The sequence below is a fragment of the Artemia franciscana genome, chromosome 21 (assembly GCF_032884065.1).
Source record: "Artemia franciscana chromosome 21, ASM3288406v1, whole genome shotgun sequence".
In the NCBI taxonomy this organism is placed as follows: Eukaryota; Metazoa; Arthropoda; class Branchiopoda; order Anostraca; family Artemiidae; genus Artemia; species Artemia franciscana.
In genome coordinates this window covers 6,365,195-6,384,929 of record NC_088883.1, presented here as the reverse complement: position 1 = coordinate 6,384,929, position 19,735 = coordinate 6,365,195, and the positions used below count along the sequence as shown (strand labels likewise).

The 19,735-nt window shown below is 31.2% G+C and overlaps 2 protein-coding genes across 3 annotated transcripts in view; both read right to left on the bottom strand.

Moving 5' to 3' along the window:
* LOC136040557 (acyl-CoA Delta-9 desaturase-like) overlaps positions 1 to 14,369 on the bottom strand; it is a 49,319-nt gene extending 34,950 nt beyond the window's left edge. Inside the window, exons 1-2 of one of the 2 annotated variants that reach the window (XM_065724772.1) lie at positions 12,890 to 14,369; positions 786 to 999 (exon numbers count right to left, since the gene is read on the bottom strand). In XM_065724772.1, coding sequence (XP_065580844.1) covers positions 786 to 999; positions 12,890 to 12,952 — 277 coding nt within the window. In that variant the 5' untranslated portion in view covers positions 12,953 to 14,369. The remainder of the gene's footprint in view (positions 1 to 785; positions 1,000 to 12,889) is intronic. The other variant, XM_065724771.1, reaches the window with a different exon arrangement.
* The window catches only part of LOC136041046 (ubiquitin-like modifier-activating enzyme ATG7), a 567,744-nt gene that overhangs the window by 342,164 nt on the left and 205,845 nt on the right, over positions 1 to 19,735 (bottom strand). The gene's annotated exons all lie outside the window — the stretch shown is intronic.

Sequence of the window (19,735 nt, the reverse complement as noted above, 5' to 3'; positions counted from 1 at the left end):
TTTTAAAACAGTCCCAGCATCCCTATGTCAGCGAAGTTCAGCCAGGAATGATAAATAAAGTGATGTGAAACAAGGCAATTCATTGAAATGAAAGGCAGTTCAAAAGAAAATGATATGAATGATGGAATGGCAGTGTGGTCTCCGTTGGTATTTAGGTACTATCATGCAATTTAAATTATTCAATTATTTGCGTGAGCACCGTATTATCAAGTAATGATGCCGTTGGCACATCGTATTTTTTACTAATAATATTTTGCCATCCATAAAACCTTATTTTTATAGGTAAATAAGGGGTTTCCCGAATGGCATAAGGACTGCGGTGAGCCATTCTTATCTGTCCCGAGCATGGACCAATGCTATCTACAACCGATCATGCACCTTTATGGCGTCTTGTAACGCCAGTAATAGCTCCCACCAGTGGGACATAATACTGGCGATTCACCTGTCACTCAGCATGCCGTACCTTCCCGCCTGGCAGAATCGAGAAGTTTGTCTAGGTATCACAACAATAGAATGGTAGAAGATAGATTCACTTTCACTAGCTCAATAGACTGGTGATAGACTTACTAGACTAAAGTCATTTAAGTTAAAACCTTACTAATTTTTCTGGGGAATGAAATCAGCCATCGTCATCCTCCATTTTAAGAACCTTTAAACTTATTGGATACCAAAATTAGGAAGCTACCACCATGGTGTTACATCCAAAGAAGCCCAATCCAGGCAGCGAAGAACCGACCATAGCCTTATCATAAATAAAACAGAGAAAAACTGAAAAACGAACTTACTGAATAATAGTGTCTGCCATTTAGCAGAAAAAAGAAGAAGGTAGCCACCATAAAGAGCAGCAATGTGAAGGATTGAAAATATGACAACATTGACCCAAACTATTTCATTTTCCAGTTTCTTTTCATCCTCTTCGTATTCTTCCTTATCCAGGAAATCAGTTGCTTCTACCTCAACTCTTTTACAAGTTGTAACTGTATTGTCCGCTGATACTTGCTGGAAGAAAAATTGTAATAAAAAGAAATGGTAAGGCAAGCGGTAAGCACGCCATCAGGATACTTTGCCAAGGGAGACAAGGACTACCAGGATTTTCTAGGGGGTAACTAGACAAACGCATTAACGAGAACAAGAAAGATGATATTTATATAATTTTGCCGTAGAAAGTGTGCTTTAATTTCATTGGTTTACGCCTGTTAAACATTTTCGATAGCTAATCACGTTATTTCTTAAAGTACCAAAGAAAGTGAAAATGACATATGATTGTTTAAATTGGTTAACTGGAAACTTTAGAAACCCTATAAATCTTTTACAAAACGGGAAAAATAAAAGGAAAACAGAAAAAATTACAACAAAAAAAGGAAAAATTGGTAATATATAAAAAAAAAACAGAAAAAATTCATAAAAACAGGAAAAAAATGACAGTTTAGTTTTTGATGACATAAAGTTCTCCGTATGCAGTTCTCTGGAGTAGCGATTGCCATATTGAAGGAAAGTAACGTGGAAACGAAGCGCTACTATTTGGCTGGCTCAACCTTCTTTTTTTTTTTTAAGGGCAAATAGGCTGATGGAAATGTATGACGTAAAATCAATGAAAGAAGATCCATCAGTCTGAAATGTCTTTTTTTTATTTTTGATGACAAAAAGTCCATATTAAGTGGGAAGCTGGAAAATGATCGGAGGACAACCGGCCCCCGTCTCGCTCTTTTTAGACATTTCTCCCCTAAACATTGATTAAGTGGTTAAGTTTAAATTGGTTAAGCGGAAACTTTAGAAACCATTTAAATATTTTACAAAACGGGAAAAATAAAAGGAAAAACAGAAAAAATAAGAAGAAAAAAACAGGGAAAAATTGGTAATATATAAAAAAAAACAGGAAAAACTGGTAATATATATAAAAAAAAAACAGAAAAAAAATTCATAAAAAACAGTAAAAATTGACAGTTCAGTTTTTGAAGACAACAAAAAATCTCCGCGTAATAATAATAATTTATTTCTTACCCACAAAAACATTATAAATGTATTAAAATGTGGAGTAAAAACAATCAAATACACACACAAAAAATGCAAAACATACAGAAAACGAAAGTATGCAGTTCTCTGGAGTAGCGATTGCCATATTGAAGGAAAGTAACGTGGGAACGGAGCGCTACTATTTGACTGGCTCAATATATATTTTTTTTTTTTTAAAGGGCGAATAGACTGATGGAAATGTATGACGTAAAATCAATGAAAGAAGATCCATCAGTCTGAAACGTCTTTTTTTATGACAAAAAATCCATATTAAGGGGGAAGTTGGAAAATTATCGGAGGGCAGCCAGCCCCCGTCTCAATCTTTTCAGATATTCCTCCCCTAAGCATTGATTAAGTGGTTAAGTTTAAATGGTTAAATGGAAACTTTAGAAACCATTTAAATATTTTACAAAACGGGAAAAATAAAAGGAAAAACAGAAAAAATAATAAGAAAAATAAACAGGAAAAATTGGTAATATATAAAAAATAACAGGGAAAACTGGTAATATATATAAAAAAACAGAAAAAAAATTCATAAGAAACAGTAAAAATTGACAGTTCAGTTTTTGAAGACAACAAAAAATCTCCGCGTAATAATAATAATTTATTTCTTACCCACAAAAACATTATAAATGTATTAAAATGTGGAGTAAAAACAATCAAATACACACACAAAAAATGCAAAACATACAGAAAACGAAAGTATGCAGCTCTCTGGAGTAGCGATTGCCATATTGAAGGAAAGTAACGTGGGAACGGAGCGCTACTATTTGACTGGCTCAATATATATTTTTTTTTTTTTAAAGGGCGAATAGACTGATGGAAATGTATGACGTAAAATCAATGAAAGAAGATCCATCAGTCTGAAACGTCTTTTTTTATGACAAAAAATCCATATTAAGGGGGAAGTTGGAAAATTATCGGAGGGCAGCCAGCCCCCGTCTCAATCTTTTCAGATATTCCTCCCCTAAGCATTGATTAAGTGGTTAAGTTTAAATGGTTAAATGGAAACTTTAGAAACCATTTAAATATTTTACAAAACGGGAAAAATAAAAGGAAAAACAGAAAAAATAATAAGAAAAATAAACAGGAAAAATTGGTAATATATAAAAAATAACAGGGAAAACTGGTAATATATATAAAAAAACAGAAAAAAAATTCATAAGAAACAGTAAAAATTGACAGTTCAGTTTTTGAAGACAACAAAAAATCTCCGCGTAATAATAATAATTTATTTCTTACCCACAAAAACATTATAAATGTATTAAAATGTGGAGTAAAAACAATCAAATACACACACAAAAAATGCAAAACATACAGAAAACGAAAGTATGCAGTTCTCTGGAGTAGCGATTGCCATATTGAAGGAAAGTAACGTGGGAACGGAGCGCTACTATTTGACTGGCTCAATATATATTTTTTTTTTTTTAAAGGGCGAATAGACTGATGGAAATGTATGACGTAAAATCAATGAAAGAAGATCCATCAGTCTGAAACGTCTTTTTTTATGACAAAAAATCCATATTAAGGGGGAAGTTGGAAAATTATCGGAGGGCAGCCAGCCCCCGTCTCAATCTTTTCAGATATTCCTCCCCTAAGCATTGATTAAGTGGTTAAGTTTAAATGGTTAAATGGAAACTTTAGAAACCATTTAAATATTTTACAAAACGGGAAAAATAAAAGGAAAAACAGAAAAAATAATAAGAAAAATAAACAGGAAAAATTGGTAATATATAAAAAATAACAGGGAAAACTGGTAATATATATAAAAAAACAGAAAAAAAATTCATAAGAAACAAGAAAAATTGACAATTCAGTTTTTGATGACAAAAAAATCTTCGCGAAATAATAATAATCTATTTCTTAACCACAAAAACACTATAAAACTATTAAAATGTGGAGTAAAAACAATCAAATACACACAAAAAAAATGCAAAACATACAGAAAACGAAAGTATGCAGTTCTCTGGATTAGCGATTGCCATATTGAAGGAAAGTAACGTGGGAACGGAGCGCTACTATTTGACTGGCTCAATCTTTTTTCTTAAAGGGCAAATAGACTGATGGAAATGCATGACGTAAAATCAATGAAAGAAGATCCATCAGTCAGTAAAAAACAAAAACTAAAGTGATTTTAACAGCAATATCACCCAAATCAGTAGGTAAAAATACCTAGCTAGTCATTAAAACCCATTGCCCCCCCCCCCCGCAAAAAAAAAGAAGAAAAATAAAATATTTGGCTAGTGACATCATAGGTCTACTCTTCTACATTTGTTACTAATTCAGTATTTTCAACCTATTCTCTTTAATCTTTATCTTACCCTTTTATAACAACTCAATCCCAAAAAATATAAGAAAAAAATCAAAATAAATGAATTATAAAAACAAAACTATGGTATATCTTACACTATACATTCTGCCTATATAGGTCAATATAGATAATATAGAAAAAATATTCCAAAATTTCTTCTTATCGTCATTACTTTATCAGTCATACTTTCTGTTTCGGGCTGCTCAATTTTACATGCTGGGTAATTTTATAAGGGAGGGGAATTTTTCGGGGGGTAATTTTCCACATGGGTCTCATTGGGGGGGGGGTATTTTCTTCAGGGGATGGGGTTCCAGAAAGATGTTTTCCGTCATGGGGAATCTCCCCCAAGGGGATTTTTTTCGGGTGGGGAATTTTCAGGGGGGAATACACCTAGCACGAAAAATACTGACCTTGCATAGTACAATATATTATAATATATAATATAACATTATATATTATAAAAAATATATATAAGGTTTTCCAAAGCTTGTAATTTGGCTCTGTACCTTAGAATTTTGTCATATGTCAATTCAGTCCTTGGGCAAGAAAATTATGGTTGTTAAAAGATCCTCCATCACAGTTAAATCTCTTTCTACAGTGAAAAAAGGCACTAGATATAAAGAACTGAATAGAAGTGAGCCCTTCTCTACTGGAGGAACGGTGAAGGTTTTTACAACCTACTAAGGTCTGGGGTAATTGTTCGTCATACGGAGGTTATGTACTAACTGAGGAAAGTCCAGGAAAATTAAATGCTGTGACATATTGATAAAGACTAAACATAGATCTATTATTGGTGGAGAAGGGAAATGACAAACTTCGTAAAAATAAACCAATTTTTGAATTTTAAGGACAAATAGACATTTTTAGATTCAATTTGTGATTAGCGGGGGTATAACTCTCCTACAAAAGTCTGGGAACAATAAACAACGCAAGTCCATTGTTCATAGTCTAAAGTCCACAAAATAAAGAATAATAAATGCTTGGTTTTGTAAAACAAATCAACGATTATGAGCTCAATTTGTAAAGAGCGGATGCATAACTGCAGCAAAAAGCTAAAAACAAAAGCAGACCATAAAGTTTATATAGAGTAACTAAAGTAAATTTTTAATTTCGTTAGAAAAATGAAGCATAACGAGTTCAATCTGTAACGAGAGGTAGTACAACCCTCCAACAAAAAACTGAGACCAATAAACAAAAAATCAGCATCAGCCAAAGGCACATCAAAGAGTGAAGCTTACCAAGTTTGACCTTCCGCTTCCCCACAAAACATTTATCCTACTGGTACACTGGTCGTAAAAATGCGGGTAAAAAGACTCTTCCCCTTGAAAAAAATACTTCACTGACTTGTAATCTAGTATCAAAGTTGTCACTAAAAAGACCCTGAACTACCCACCCCTCTCTCAGAAAAAAATCTGGATACTGCCCTAGTTTGGGCTAGTAGCTCAGATATCTTGGGTAGCCTCTAAATAAGACCTTAGTCCACAAATACACCAAGAACTATCAAGTTTCAGCTATGTCAGTTTATTGTTTCTTTCAAAATGTCAAAAACGGAGGTAGTCCACTCATACGTTTCTAATGACCAATTTTTTTAATTAAGCACAAATTAGTTTATAATGTTAGCAAGAATTTTTGGTAATGTTAAGTCAGTTAATATGCATTGTTTATTCCATGTTTGTATTCTTGTTTTTGTGTTATTAAACTCTTCATGTGGAAAACATCTTAAGACGTCTTTGAAACATTTTAACGTTCTTAAATGGAAGTCTCCGAAATACTGCTATTACAACTACTAAAAAATTTTGAATTATAATTTAATTAATATACGTCGTTCAATCTGTGCTGATTTACTCGTTATTGTATAATAAAGTCCTTTATAGCGAAATCACATTTTAAAACGTCCTTGAAATATTTTAACGTTCTTGAATGAAAGTCTCTGAAATGGTGCTACTGAAAAATTTCGAATTATAATGCAATTAATATACCTCGTTCAATCTATGTTGATTAAATCGTTTTTGTTTAATAAAGTCCTTTATAGTGGAATACATCTTAAAACGTCCTTGAAACATTTTAACATTCTTGAATCCAAGTCTCTAAAACACTTCTACTAAAAATTTTGAATTATAATTTAATTAATATACCTTGCTCTATTTATACTGGGTAAGTCGTTATTGTATAATAAAGTCCTTTATAGCGAAATCACATTTTAAAACGTCCTTGAAATATTTTAACGTTCTTGAATGAAAGTCTCTGAAATGGTGCTACTGAAAAATTTCGAATTATAATGCAATTAATGTACCTCGTTCAATCTATGTTGATTAAGTCGTTTTTGTTTAATAAAGTCCTTTATAGTGGAATACATCTTAAAACGTCCTTGAAACATTTTAACATTCTTGAATCCAAGTCTCTAAAACACTTCTACTAAAAAATTTTGAATTATAATTTAATTAATGTACCTTGCTCTATTTATACTGAGTAAGTCGTTATTGTATAATAAAGTCCTTTATAGCGAAATCACATTTTAAAACGTCCTTGAAATATTTTAACGTTCTTGAATGAAAGTCTCTGAAATGGTGCTACTGAAAAATTTCGAATTATAATGCAATTAATGTACCTCGTTCAATCTATGTTGATTAAATCGTTTTTGTTTAATAAAGTCCTTTATAGTGGAATACATCTTAAAACGTCCTTGAAACATTTTAACATTCTTGAATCCAAGTCTCTAAAACACTTCTACTAAAAATTTTGAATTATAATTTAATTAATATACCTTGCTCTATTTATACTGAGTAAGTCGTTATTGTATAATAAAGTCTTTTATAGCGAAATTACATTTTAAAACGTCCTTGAAATATTTTAACGTTCTTGAATGAAAGTCTCTGAAATGGTGCTACTGAAAAATTTCGAATTATAATGCAATTAATGTACCTCGTTCAATCTATGTTGATTAAATCGTTTTTGTTTAATAAAGTCCTTTATAGTGGAATACATCTTAAAACGTCCTTGAAACATTTTAACATTCTTGAATCCAAGTCTCTAAAACACTTCTACTAAAAATTTTGAATTATAATTTAATTAATATACCTTGCTCTATTTATACTGAGTAAGTCGTTATTGTATAATAAAGTCTTTTATAGCGAAATTACATTTTAAAACGTCCTTGAAATATTTTAACGTTCTTGAATGAAAGTCTCTGAAATGGTGCTACTGAAAAATTTTGAATTATAATGCAATTAATGTACCTCGTTCAATCTATGTTGATTAAATCGTTTTTGTTTAATAAAGTCCTTTATAGTGGAATACATCTTAAAACGTCCTTGAAACATTTTAACATTCTTGAATCCAAGTCTCTAAAACACTTCTACTAAAAATTTTGAATTATAATTTAATTAATATACCTTGCTCTATTTATACTGAGTAAGTCGTTATTGTATAATAAAGTCCTTTATAGCGAAATTACATTTTAAAACGTCCTTGAAATATTTTAACGTTCTTGAATGAAAGTCTCTGAAATGGTGCTACTGAAAAATTTCGAATTATAATGCAATTAATGTACCTCGTTCAATCTATGTTGATTAAATCGTTTTTGTTTAATAAAGTCCTTTATAGTGGAATACATCTTAAAACGTCCTTGAAACATTTTAACATTCTTGAATCCAAGTCTCTAAAACACTTCTACTAAAAATTTTGAATTATAATTTAATTAATATACCTTGCTCTATTTATACTAAGTAAGTCGTTATTGTATAATAAAGTCTTTTATAGCGAAATTACATTTTAAAACGTCCTTGAAATATTTTAACGTTCTTGAATGAAAGTCTCTGAAATGGTGCTACTGAAAAATTTCGAATTATAATGCAATTAATGTACCTCGTTCAATCTATGTTGATTAAATCGTTTTTGTTTAATAAAGTCCTTTATAGTGGAATACATCTTAAAACGTCCTTGAAACATTTTAACATTCTTGAATCCAAGTCTCTAAAACACTTCTACTAAAAATTTTGAATTATGATTTAATTAATATACCTTGCTCTATTTATACTGAGTAAGTCGTTATTGTATAATAAAGTCCTTTATAGCGAAATTACATTTTAAAACGTCCTTGAAATATTTTAACGTTCTTGAATGAAAGTCTCTGAAATGGTGCTACTGAAAAATTTCGAATTATAATGCAATTAATGTACCTCGTTCAATCTATGTTGATTAAATCGTTTTTGTTTAATAAAGTCCTTTATAGTGGAATACATCTTAAAACGTCCTTGAAACATTTTAACATTCTTGAATCCAAGTCTCTAAAACACTTCTACTAAAAATTTTGAATTATAATTTAATTAATATACCTTGCTCTATTTATACTGAGTAAGTCGTTATTGTATAATAAAGTCCTTTATAGCGAAATTACATTTTAAAACGTCCTTGAAATATTTTAACGTTCTTGAATGAAAGTCTCTGAAATGGTGCTACTGAAAAATTTCGAATTATAATGCAATTAATGTACCTCGTTCAATCTATGTTGATTAAATCGTTTTTGTTTAATAAAGTCCTTTATAGTGGAATACATCTTAAAACGTCCTTGAAACATTTTAACATTCTTGAATCCAAGTCTCTAAAACACTTCTACTAAAAATTTTGAATTATAATTTAATTAATATACCTTGCTCTATTTATACTGAGTAAGTCGTTATTGTATAATAAAGTCTTTTATAGCGAAATTACATTTTAAAACGTCCTTGAAATATTTTAACGTTCTTGAATGAAAGTCTCTGAAATGGTGCTACTGAAAAATTTCGAATTATAATGCAATTAATGTACCTCGTTCAATCTATGTTGATTAAATCGTTTTTGTTTAATAAAGTCCTTTATAGTGGAATACATCTTAAAACGTCCTTGAAACATTTTAACATTCTTGAATCCAAGTCTCTAAAACACTTCTACTAAAAATTTTGAATTATAATTTAATTAATATACCTTGCTCTATTTATACTGAGTAAGTCGTTATTGTATAATAAAGTCCTTTATAGCGAAATTACATTTTAAAACGTCCTTGAAATATTTTAACGTTCTTGAATGAAAGTCTCTGAAATGGTGCTACTGAAAAATTTCGAATTATAATGCAATTAATGTACCTCGTTCAATCTATGTTGATTAAATCGTTTTTGTTTAATAAAGTCCTTTATAGTGGAATACATCTTAAAACGTCCTTGAAACATTTTAACATTCTTGAATCCAAGTCTCTAAAACACTTCTACTAAAAATTTTGAATTATAATTTAATTAATATACCTTGCTCTATTTATACTGAGTAAGTCGTTATTGTATAATATAGTCCTTTACAGCGAAATTACATTTTAAAACGCCCTTGAAATATTTTAACGTTCTTGAATGAAAGTCTCTGAAATGGTGCTACTGAAAAATTTCGAATTATAATGCAATTAATGTACCTCGTTCAATCTATGTTGATTAAATCGTTTTTGTTTAATAAAGTCCTTTATAGTGGAATACATCTTAAAACGTCCTTGAAACATTTTAACATTCTTGAATCCAAGTCTCTAAAACACTTCTACTAAAAATTTTGAATTATAATTTAATTAATATACCTTGCTCTATTTATACTGAGTAAGTCGTTATTGTATAATAAAGTCTTTTATAGCGAAATTACATTTTAAAACGTCCTTGAAATATTTTAACGTTCTTGAATGAAAGTCTCTGAAATGGTGCTACTGAAAAATTTCGAATTATAATGCAATTAATGTACCTCGTTCAATCTATGTTGATTAAATCGTTTTTGTTTAATAAAGTCCTTTATAGTGGAATACATCTTAAAACGTCCTTGAAACATTTTAACATTCTTGAATCCAAGTCTCTAAAACACTTCTACTAAAAATTTTGAATTATAATTTAATTAATATACCTTGCTCTATTTATACTGAGTAAGTCGTTATTGTATAATAAAGTCCTTTATAGCGAAATTACATTTTAAAACGTCCTTGAAATATTTTAACGTTCTTGAATGAAAGTCTCTGAAATGGTGCTACTGAAAAATTTCGAATTATAATGCAATTAATGTACCTCGTTCAATCTATGTTGATTAAATCGTTTTTGTTTAATAAAGTCCTTTATAGTGGAATACATCTTAAAACGTCCTTGAAACATTTTAACATTCTTGAATCCAAGTCTCTAAAACACTTCTACTAAAAATTTTGAATTATAATTTAATTAATATACCTTGCTCTATTTATACTGAGTAAGTCGTTATTGTATAATATAGTCCTTTACAGCGAAATTACATTTTAAAACGCCCTTGAAATATTTTAACGTTCTTGAATGAAAGTCTCTGAAATGGTGCTACTGAAAAATTTCGAATTATAATGCAATTAATGTACCTCGTTCAATCTATGTTGATTAAATCGTTTTTGTTTAATAAAGTCCTTTATAGTGGAATACATCTTAAAACGTCCTTGAAACATTTTAACATTCTTGAATCCAAGTCTCTAAAACACTTCTACTAAAAATTTTGAATTATAATTTAATTAATATACCTTGCTCTATTTATACTGAGTAAGTCGTTATTGTATAATAAAGTCTTTTATAGCGAAATTACATTTTAAAACGTCCTTGAAATATTTTAACGTTCTTGAATGAAAGTCTCTGAAATGGTGCTACTGAAAAATTTCGAATTATAATGCAATTAATGTACCTCGTTCAATCTATGTTGATTAAATCGTTTTTGTTTAATAAAGTCCTTTATAGTGGAATACATCTTAAAACGTCCTTGAAACATTTTAACATTCTTGAATCCAAGTCTCTAAAACACTTCTACTAAAAATTTTGAATTATAATTTAATTAATATACCTTGCTCTATTTATACTGAGTAAGTCGTTATTGTATAATAAAGTCCTTTATAGCGAAATTACATTTTAAAACGTCCTTGAAATATTTTAACGTTCTTGAATGAAAGTCTCTGAAATGGTGCTACTGAAAAATTTCGAATTATAATGCAATTAATGTACCTCGTTCAATCTATGTTGATTAAATCGTTTTTGTTTAATAAAGTCCTTTATAGTGGAATACATCTTAAAACGTCCTTGAAACATTTTAACATTCTTGAATCCAAGTCTCTAAAACACTTCTACTAAAAATTTTGAATTATAATTTAATTAATATACCTTGCTCTATTTATACTGAGTAAGTCGTTATTGTATAATATAGTCCTTTACAGCGAAATTACATTTTAAAACGCCCTTGAAATATTTTAACGTTCTTGAATGAAAGTCTCTGAAATGGTGCTACTGAAAAATTTCGAATTATAATGCAATTAATGTACCTCGTTCAATCTATGTTGATTAAATCGTTTTTGTTTAATAAAGTCCTTTATAGTGGAATACATCTTAAAACGTCCTTGAAACATTTTAACATTCTTGAATCCAAGTCTCTAAAACACTTCTACTAAAAATTTTGAATTATAATTTAATTAATATACCTTGCTCTATTTATACTGAGTAAGTCGTTATTGTATAATATAGTCCTTTACAGCGAAATTACATTTTAAAACGCCCTTGAAATATTTTAACGTTCTTGAATGAAAGTCTCTGAAATGGTGCTACTGAAAAATTTCGAATTATAATGCAATTAATGTACCTCGTTCAATCTATGTTGATTAAATCGTTTTTGTTTAATAAAGTCCTTTATAGTGGAATACATCTTAAAACGTCCTTGAAACATTTTAACATTCTTGAATCCAAGTCTCTAAAACACTTCTACTAAAAATTTTGAATTATAATTTAATTAATATACCTTGCTCTATTTATACTGAGTAAGTCGTTATTGTATAATAAAGTCCTTTATAGCGAAATTACATTTTAAAACGTCCTTGAAATATTTTAACGTTCTTGAATGAAAGTCTCTGAAATGGTGCTACTGAAAAATTTCGAATTATAATGCAATTAATGTACCTCGTTCAATCTATGTTGATTAAATCGTTTTTGTTTAATAAAGTCCTTTATAGTGGAATACATCTTAAAACGTCCTTGAAACATTTTAACATTCTTGAATCCAAGTCTCTAAAACACTTCTACTAAAAATTTTGAATTATAATTTAATTAATATACCTTGCTCTATTTATACTGAGTAAGTCGTTATTGTATAATATAGTCCTTTACAGCGAAATTACATTTTAAAACGCCCTTGAAATATTTTAACGTTCTTGAATGAAAGTCTCTGAAATGGTGCTACTGAAAAATTTCGAATTATAATGCAATTAATGTACCTCGTTCAATCTATGTTGATTAAATCGTTTTTGTTTAATAAAGTCCTTTATAGTGGAATACATCTTAAAACGTCCTTGAAACATTTTAACATTCTTGAATCCAAGTCTCTAAAACACTTCTACTAAAAATTTTGAATTATAATTTAATTAATATACCTTGCTCTATTTATACTGAGTAAGTCGTTATTGTATAATAAAGTCCTTTATAGCGAAATTACATTTTAAAACGCCCTTGAAATATTTTAACGTTCTTGAATGAAAGTCTCTGAAATGGTGCTACTGAAAAATTTCAAATTATAATGTACCTCGTTCAATTTATGTTGATTGAATCGTTTTTGTATAACAAAATCCTTTATAGTGGAATACATCTTAAAACGTCCTTGAAATATGTTTATGTCCTTGAATACAAGTCTCTGAAATAATCACTTCAAAATAAGTCTCTGGAGGGCTATTCTAGAAGTAAGTCAAAATCTCATAGTCGACTCTGTAGGTGTTTCGTACAAAGCTTAAAAATATAAACTGGCCGTTTTGACCAGGTGGTTTGACTATTGAAATTATTCAAATCAGTTGTTTCGGTAGAAATATAGTTCCTAGAAGTCATTCGTGACAAGTAAGTAATAGTTCCTTAGTGAGTTATACTTTCACAGATTCGCCAGGCTTAAAATGTTAAATGGGACTTTCGTTTTTTATTGGTTAATCTCCATGCCAATCGAGTAAAAACTTTTGACTTGAGCACAAATTTTTTAGGATTCTGCAAATATCAATAAAAGACCATGTAAAGAGTATGTTTGATAAATCTTTGAATTGCGAATGATTACTGTAAAGTTTTTTTCTTTTCTCGTGTTTTTTTAATATCAGTAGTTTTTATTTTTAGCTTTTTTTTGTTGCTAATTTTTTTTTTCCTTTTTTTTCCTAAAAAACTTTTTTCCTTTTTTTTTTATTATATATTTGTTTTGTTATTATTTTATCAGTTTATCGTCCAATATTCTTTTTATATTTTTCAGCATTTTATTTATTATTTTTTCTCTTATCATTTTGTTATTATTTTCCTATTGTTATCGTTGGTTCATTAACATTTTTTTTTTTTTTTATTAAAAACAAGGTATTATTATTATTTCATAGTGATAATTAGCATTGATTCCAACGGAGTGTAAGAACTGAAAAATGTATTTGGGGTTTATTAACTTTAATTAAGGACCTATTCTTTGTGCACGGAATACTTTTCTCTAACATGTAAAAAGTGGCAAAAAAGACTTTGAAATTAGAAGTTTTATTCCCAAATGTTTTTACAATAGAGAAAATAGAAATTAGCACATTTTTGAAATTAAAGAGTCTTCTAAATAGTTTGAAAATGAAATGAGATAAGAGAAATCAGACTGGATCAATTAATAAAACCCCAATTGGAGGGGGGTTTCCCTCCCTTAGATTCCTTCCCTGTAGACTTTTGAAAATAACTTTTCGGGGGGATTCCCTTTGAATGAAATCGAAAGAACAACAAAATTATCTCTTTAGATTTAAACGATAAATTTTACCACACCGCCAAGTTTTCGTGAATTACCTTACCTGTTCTTTTTGAGGGAGTGGACTGTAGACTTCAGTTTCACCTACAATATCACAAAACCTCTTTTGAATCACCGTAGCCAATCTTATCTAGATGCGTAATATCACTAAATTATTGATTAACAGCTTCTTGATATTTGCGTTGGTGCAGGAGGGCAAACAGATGAGGCAAGGGCAGGTCGGTATCCATGTTTTTTCAGGGGGGTGGGGTGTTTTACACAAGGATTTTTCTCGAATATGGGGGTAAACAAAATAACCTAAAAATGCATTAAAAATTTGTTTACATTCAATTTTATTACATTTTTACGAGTCAGATAAATATTTTTTGGGGGAGGGGGTTCAAACCTCCTAATCCCCCTGGATAGGCCTTGCCCAAGTCTTACACAGGGGGAGATATCTGATTCCCCACGCGAATATTGGGCTGTAGCTTTCTGCTATTCGTGATGATTAGATCTTGGGTCACCAGATCGCGAAAAATATTGTTTAAATTTGTCTGACAAAACACACAAATTCGACAGATCTGTCGTCATTTCAAATATCGTAAGTATAATCCTACATGTTTATAATATCATGGCAGGGGTGTGGAACCAAAACCACCCTGGCTACTAGATATACAGATTCACAGAAGCATATTATTCCTTTTCATTTAAAAATTGTATTGATTAAATTTCTAAATTACATTTTTGTATCAGGTTCTTCTATCTAGACATACGTTGAATAAATAGTGACCCGGAAATCAGCGACGAGGTTTCCGTCTTCACAAATTTATTATTTCTTTGGAATCAGATTTTATTAGTCCATAATGGGATTGCCGTAATTTTGGTGGTTAAAGTTTAGGGGTTTCCGGGTAATATTGCTGTACAAATATGTTGCATTTACTCAGACCATTGAGTAATTAACAATAGACTTGGTGCTGTTTAGGGTGTCAGTTCACAAAATTTATGGGGGGCAAATGAATTTGTCAAGATCTAGAGGGAGAGAGGGTGACATTTTGTCGGCCTTGTTCAATAAGGATCTAAAAGAGTATTTTCATATGGTAAGTGGGGGGGGGCGATTTCCCCTTCCTAAATTGACCCACCTGGTGTTTTGGAATGAGTTGGAAACTTAAAAACGACGGTACTTATGTATTATACGAGAAACACTCGAGAAGTGAAGTTTGGCAAATGCTGATGAAATAAAACAAAATATGATAAAAATATAACATGTCCAGGTCACGTCATAGCTATACATAAAAGGGTTCAGGGCGTCTACCCCCCCCATGGAAAATAGCCCCCTGCAGAAAATACGCCAACCCACCAGCGGAGAATATCTCCTCCTCCCACGGAAAACACATCCTTGCTGAGAGAAAGCTATTCCCGAAAATTTACTCCCCACTGAAAATTCCGCCAGACAACCCTCCCCACACAAAAAAAAAATCTCCCACAAAAAATGTCTGTAAAATTCCCCAGTAACAAATACTATCTTTAAGCAATGGACATATTACAAAACTTCAAAAGGCACTTAGCCTTCTACAATGGGGCTCTCTAATTTTTCTTATAGTTTGGGAGAGAGGGAGATAGCTCAAAGGGTTCATTTTAATGCTAAAACCCCCAGCTCTCATTGAACATTCAGATAAACACAATAATTAGATCTAAGGGAGAGGCGAGGGGAGAGTGGAGGTAGAAATTGGTGTTTTAGTGCCATATGGCACTTGCAGATGGTAGAATTATTAAATTTTCCTGTTCAAGGTTTTCGAACCTGCTGATTTCAACAACACATTTTTATTTTGATGCTAAGAAAATACCCCCGATGAAATGCGGCCCATGGAATTATAAATAAATTTCTACCTCCACTCTCACCTTGTCTCTTTCTTAGAACTAATCCTGTATTTATGTTAAGGCTCGATGAGAGTTTGGATGTTTTTACATTAAAATACACCCTTTGAGTCATCCTCCCTCCCTCCATAGCTAGCCAAAATATTTTAAGGTCCAAACAAATTTCACTGTCTTAGGTAAATTCTCTGTTGTTTCCAAACATTTGCATATAAGGGCTTTAAACCTCTACAATGGGGTTCTATGATTGTTTTGTTGTTAGGGAGGGAGGTAGATGCCTCAAAGGGTGCATTTTAATACCAAAATATCCCAACTCTCATTGAGCCTTCACATAAATATGGAATTAGTTCTAAGGGAGAAACAAGGGGAGGGTGGAGGTAGAAATTGATACATAATCCCCAGGAACTATATTCAGTACTTTCATCGTATCCAACACTTTTGTTTGGGGAATCATTTTTTTCAGGGGGGCTACAATTTTTTTTAAACACATAAAAAATGTGAACTTGATATTTAAGATATTTCTGGTCTGTTGAAAGTAATTATGAAAGTAAATTATGAAATTATATGTAAATTATGATATATAATTATATCATAATTAAGTAATTATGAAAGTAAAATTAAACGCCAAAATGAGCAAAATTTACTCCGTATATGAGGGGGACTTCCCCTTCCTCTTCCCCAGCTCTCTTCGTGGTCGCAGAAAATACGGAGGGTGCTCATTCGTTCAGAAATGGAGAGTACTATTTTTTTTTTACCGGCTTTGGAAGGGGGATTTTCAAAGGGGGGGGGTGTATTTTCAGGCACGGTATTTCCTAGAGGGGGTATTTTCTAGGGAGGTAATCTCCGGCTCCCCTCAAATATATCAAAGAGTTCGTGGTGACAAACTATAAGTAAGGAGCGACACGGCTCAATAGTAACCAAACTCTAAAAAACGGAGTTGTGTTATCAATAGATATACCAAATGAATCGGTTTATTATACTGATTTCAAATATGTAAAATTTCAAAGATTTGTCTGTTTTTTTCTTTTCGGAATCCACAGAGCTTAACCCTTTTCTGCTTAAAACAGGTTTACTAGATTAACCAGGATGTGTTATGTTTTCATTTTTGATACTTTCGATTTCCTACTGGTTGAAATGAATGACCTAGTTTAAAAGTCAATCACGGCTGCCGCAAATATATATCATGATTGCAGTAGTAGCTACAACCTAACAAAGAGTGAACCACAGCCCATAATAATCAAAAGTTGAAAAACACGTTTTCAAAAAAACTGCCTAGCGAAAAAAATTGCCATCCGAAACTGAATTCGTTTAATCTTAAAAGTAACAGTTTACTGTGAAAATAAATTTATGGTGATTTTGAAAATGACCCCGAAACCTCTTGAAAATGGGGTCACATCGAACTAAAAAGTGCACCATTGGAATCAGCATGTTAAAAAACCTTTGATTGGACAATTACAGTCCTCCTAACAACTTTAGACTGAAATTTATGAGAATGCGGAAATCTTATTATGTCTTTGCTTTTGGACTTTCCAATTTAGGACTGACCACAAATTTATATGTTTCGGGTCAAAATAGTGAATCAGAGGATTTTTTTTGAACACCAATGAACATCACTTTTTTGCATGATGTATCTCCCTTTTTTTTCACCATGGCTAGCGAATGATCAAAACATCATAGAGATATGTTTAATGGCTCACTTGAACGGAAATTGAATTTTCTATTGCCTTTTTATGTGACCGAATATTGGTGGGCAACTATCCCTCCCCCAAAGCTATACAATCAAAATTTTTAGCTTTTGTTCAACATAGTTCAAAGTTCTATTATCTGGTGATGATATATGACCATCCACAGTCCCTTGGGAAAGGGCTGGACGCTGTATCGGTACCGGACGTATCGATATCACGCGAATCGGTATGGGCGTATTGGTATCGCAGGTATCTTAGACATATTTTTAATAGCTCATATAAAAGATATTGCTCATATCCACGTCCTTACTATACATTCTACTATCAGCAAGTTCCAAATAGCACTAAAAACGGCACTTTTGGTGCCATGTCTCAAGTAGAGAAGCTGGGGCTAGTGGCCTACCAGAACTTTTTAGAGTGACAAATAATGGCTCGTTTGAAAGCTATTGCTCGTATCCACGTGATTTTTAACAAGTCTACCATCCGTAAGTGTGATATAGCACTAAAAATAACACATTTGGTGGCACTTCTTAAGTAGAAAAGCTTGAAAGTATAAAACGGTATTATCATTGTAATAGTTATGGTCCAAAACCACTAACTGAAGGTTTGCAAGAACACCTCCCGTATGTTCCTCCTCCAAGCCCCCTTAATAAACTACGCAATTAAGGTACACATACCAATTTATCGAATTAAATTATGGAGGAATTGTTCTGTTAGTACAGCGTTGGACTTCAAGTTACAGTGTAATTTTAAAAAACAAATTGCAGAGGGAAGTAAAGAGCGAAGTTGAAACTTAAAGCGAAAAAAAATTATTAGCTCCCAGCCTATCTAACATATATCAATAAAACTAGTGCGAATAAATCAACTGGTGATATTTCCCTATGTTTGTAGGATTACAAAAAACAAGGTGCTTTACTGAAAACACAAAACAATATAAAAGTCTTGTTGAGGTAAATATTAACTATTTAAGGACACTTCTAACAGTATAAAAGTAAAGCATTTTTAGATTGTTGCCTTGTATTTTTTTTTTCGTTTAATCTGACATCACATCTGCACAATGAGCTCAATTCAATGATTGACTGGCTTTTTGGATCAGAAAAGGACAATTCATGATTTTTTGTAAATAAGTTCGAAGTGAAGGAATCTTACTAGTATTTAGACTACAGACTCGCTTAAAATTTGTATAACAACTTTAAATAATCCGGTTTTTAGAGAGAAAGGACTAGTTTCTAAAGTTCATATTGCGGTTGATATGTTCTTCATTTCGAGCAATGGTAGGTGAAACCAATATGTTAGCCGATAAATCAATTTAAACATATTATTTTTATACCTAAGTTTTTAAGACAATTTTAATTGTATATTGAAAATTACCGATATCAAAGCTCATGTAAGGCTATGAAAAGCGTTGTAGATTAGTTTGTTGTTGAGAGGCTACGTATTTACTTCTGACTTTTAAATCAATATTCTTGTTTTTCATATTTGGCTTTTGTGTTTTCAGTAAAGCGCTAGTTTTTTGTAATCCTACAAACATAGGGAAATATCACCAGTGGATTTATTTGCACTAGTTTTATTGATATATGTTAGATAGGCTGGGAAGTAATAATTTTTGTTTGTTTTAAGTTTCCACTTCGCTGTTTACTTCCTTCGGAAAAACTTTGTTTTTTTTAAATTATTCTTTCCAGAATCCGCAATACCGAGCCTTTTTCCGCTTAAGACAGGCTTCCTATATTAGCCAAGACTTGTTTTCTCTTTAATAATGTTATTTCCGATTTCCCACCGGTTAAAATTAATGATCATTTTAATCATTATTAAAGTTTGCACTTCAACTCTAAGAGTTGAGGTGCAAGTGCCACAGACGAGGACATTAACATCCAGAACTAGGAAAAACAGCAGGTCCATTAGAGCAGCCCGACTATCTGGGAAATGAAAACGACACGAATGCAGTAGTAAAAACAGACACAAAGTCAGCTAAAACAGCATTGAGAGGCAAGCCTAAAAAAAACAGCGAAATTAGCTCAGCAGAAAATTATAGTGATGCTGCTATATATGTTCGGCAAAGAAAAACCGAGCACGCATTCGAAGAGCCATCGACAAG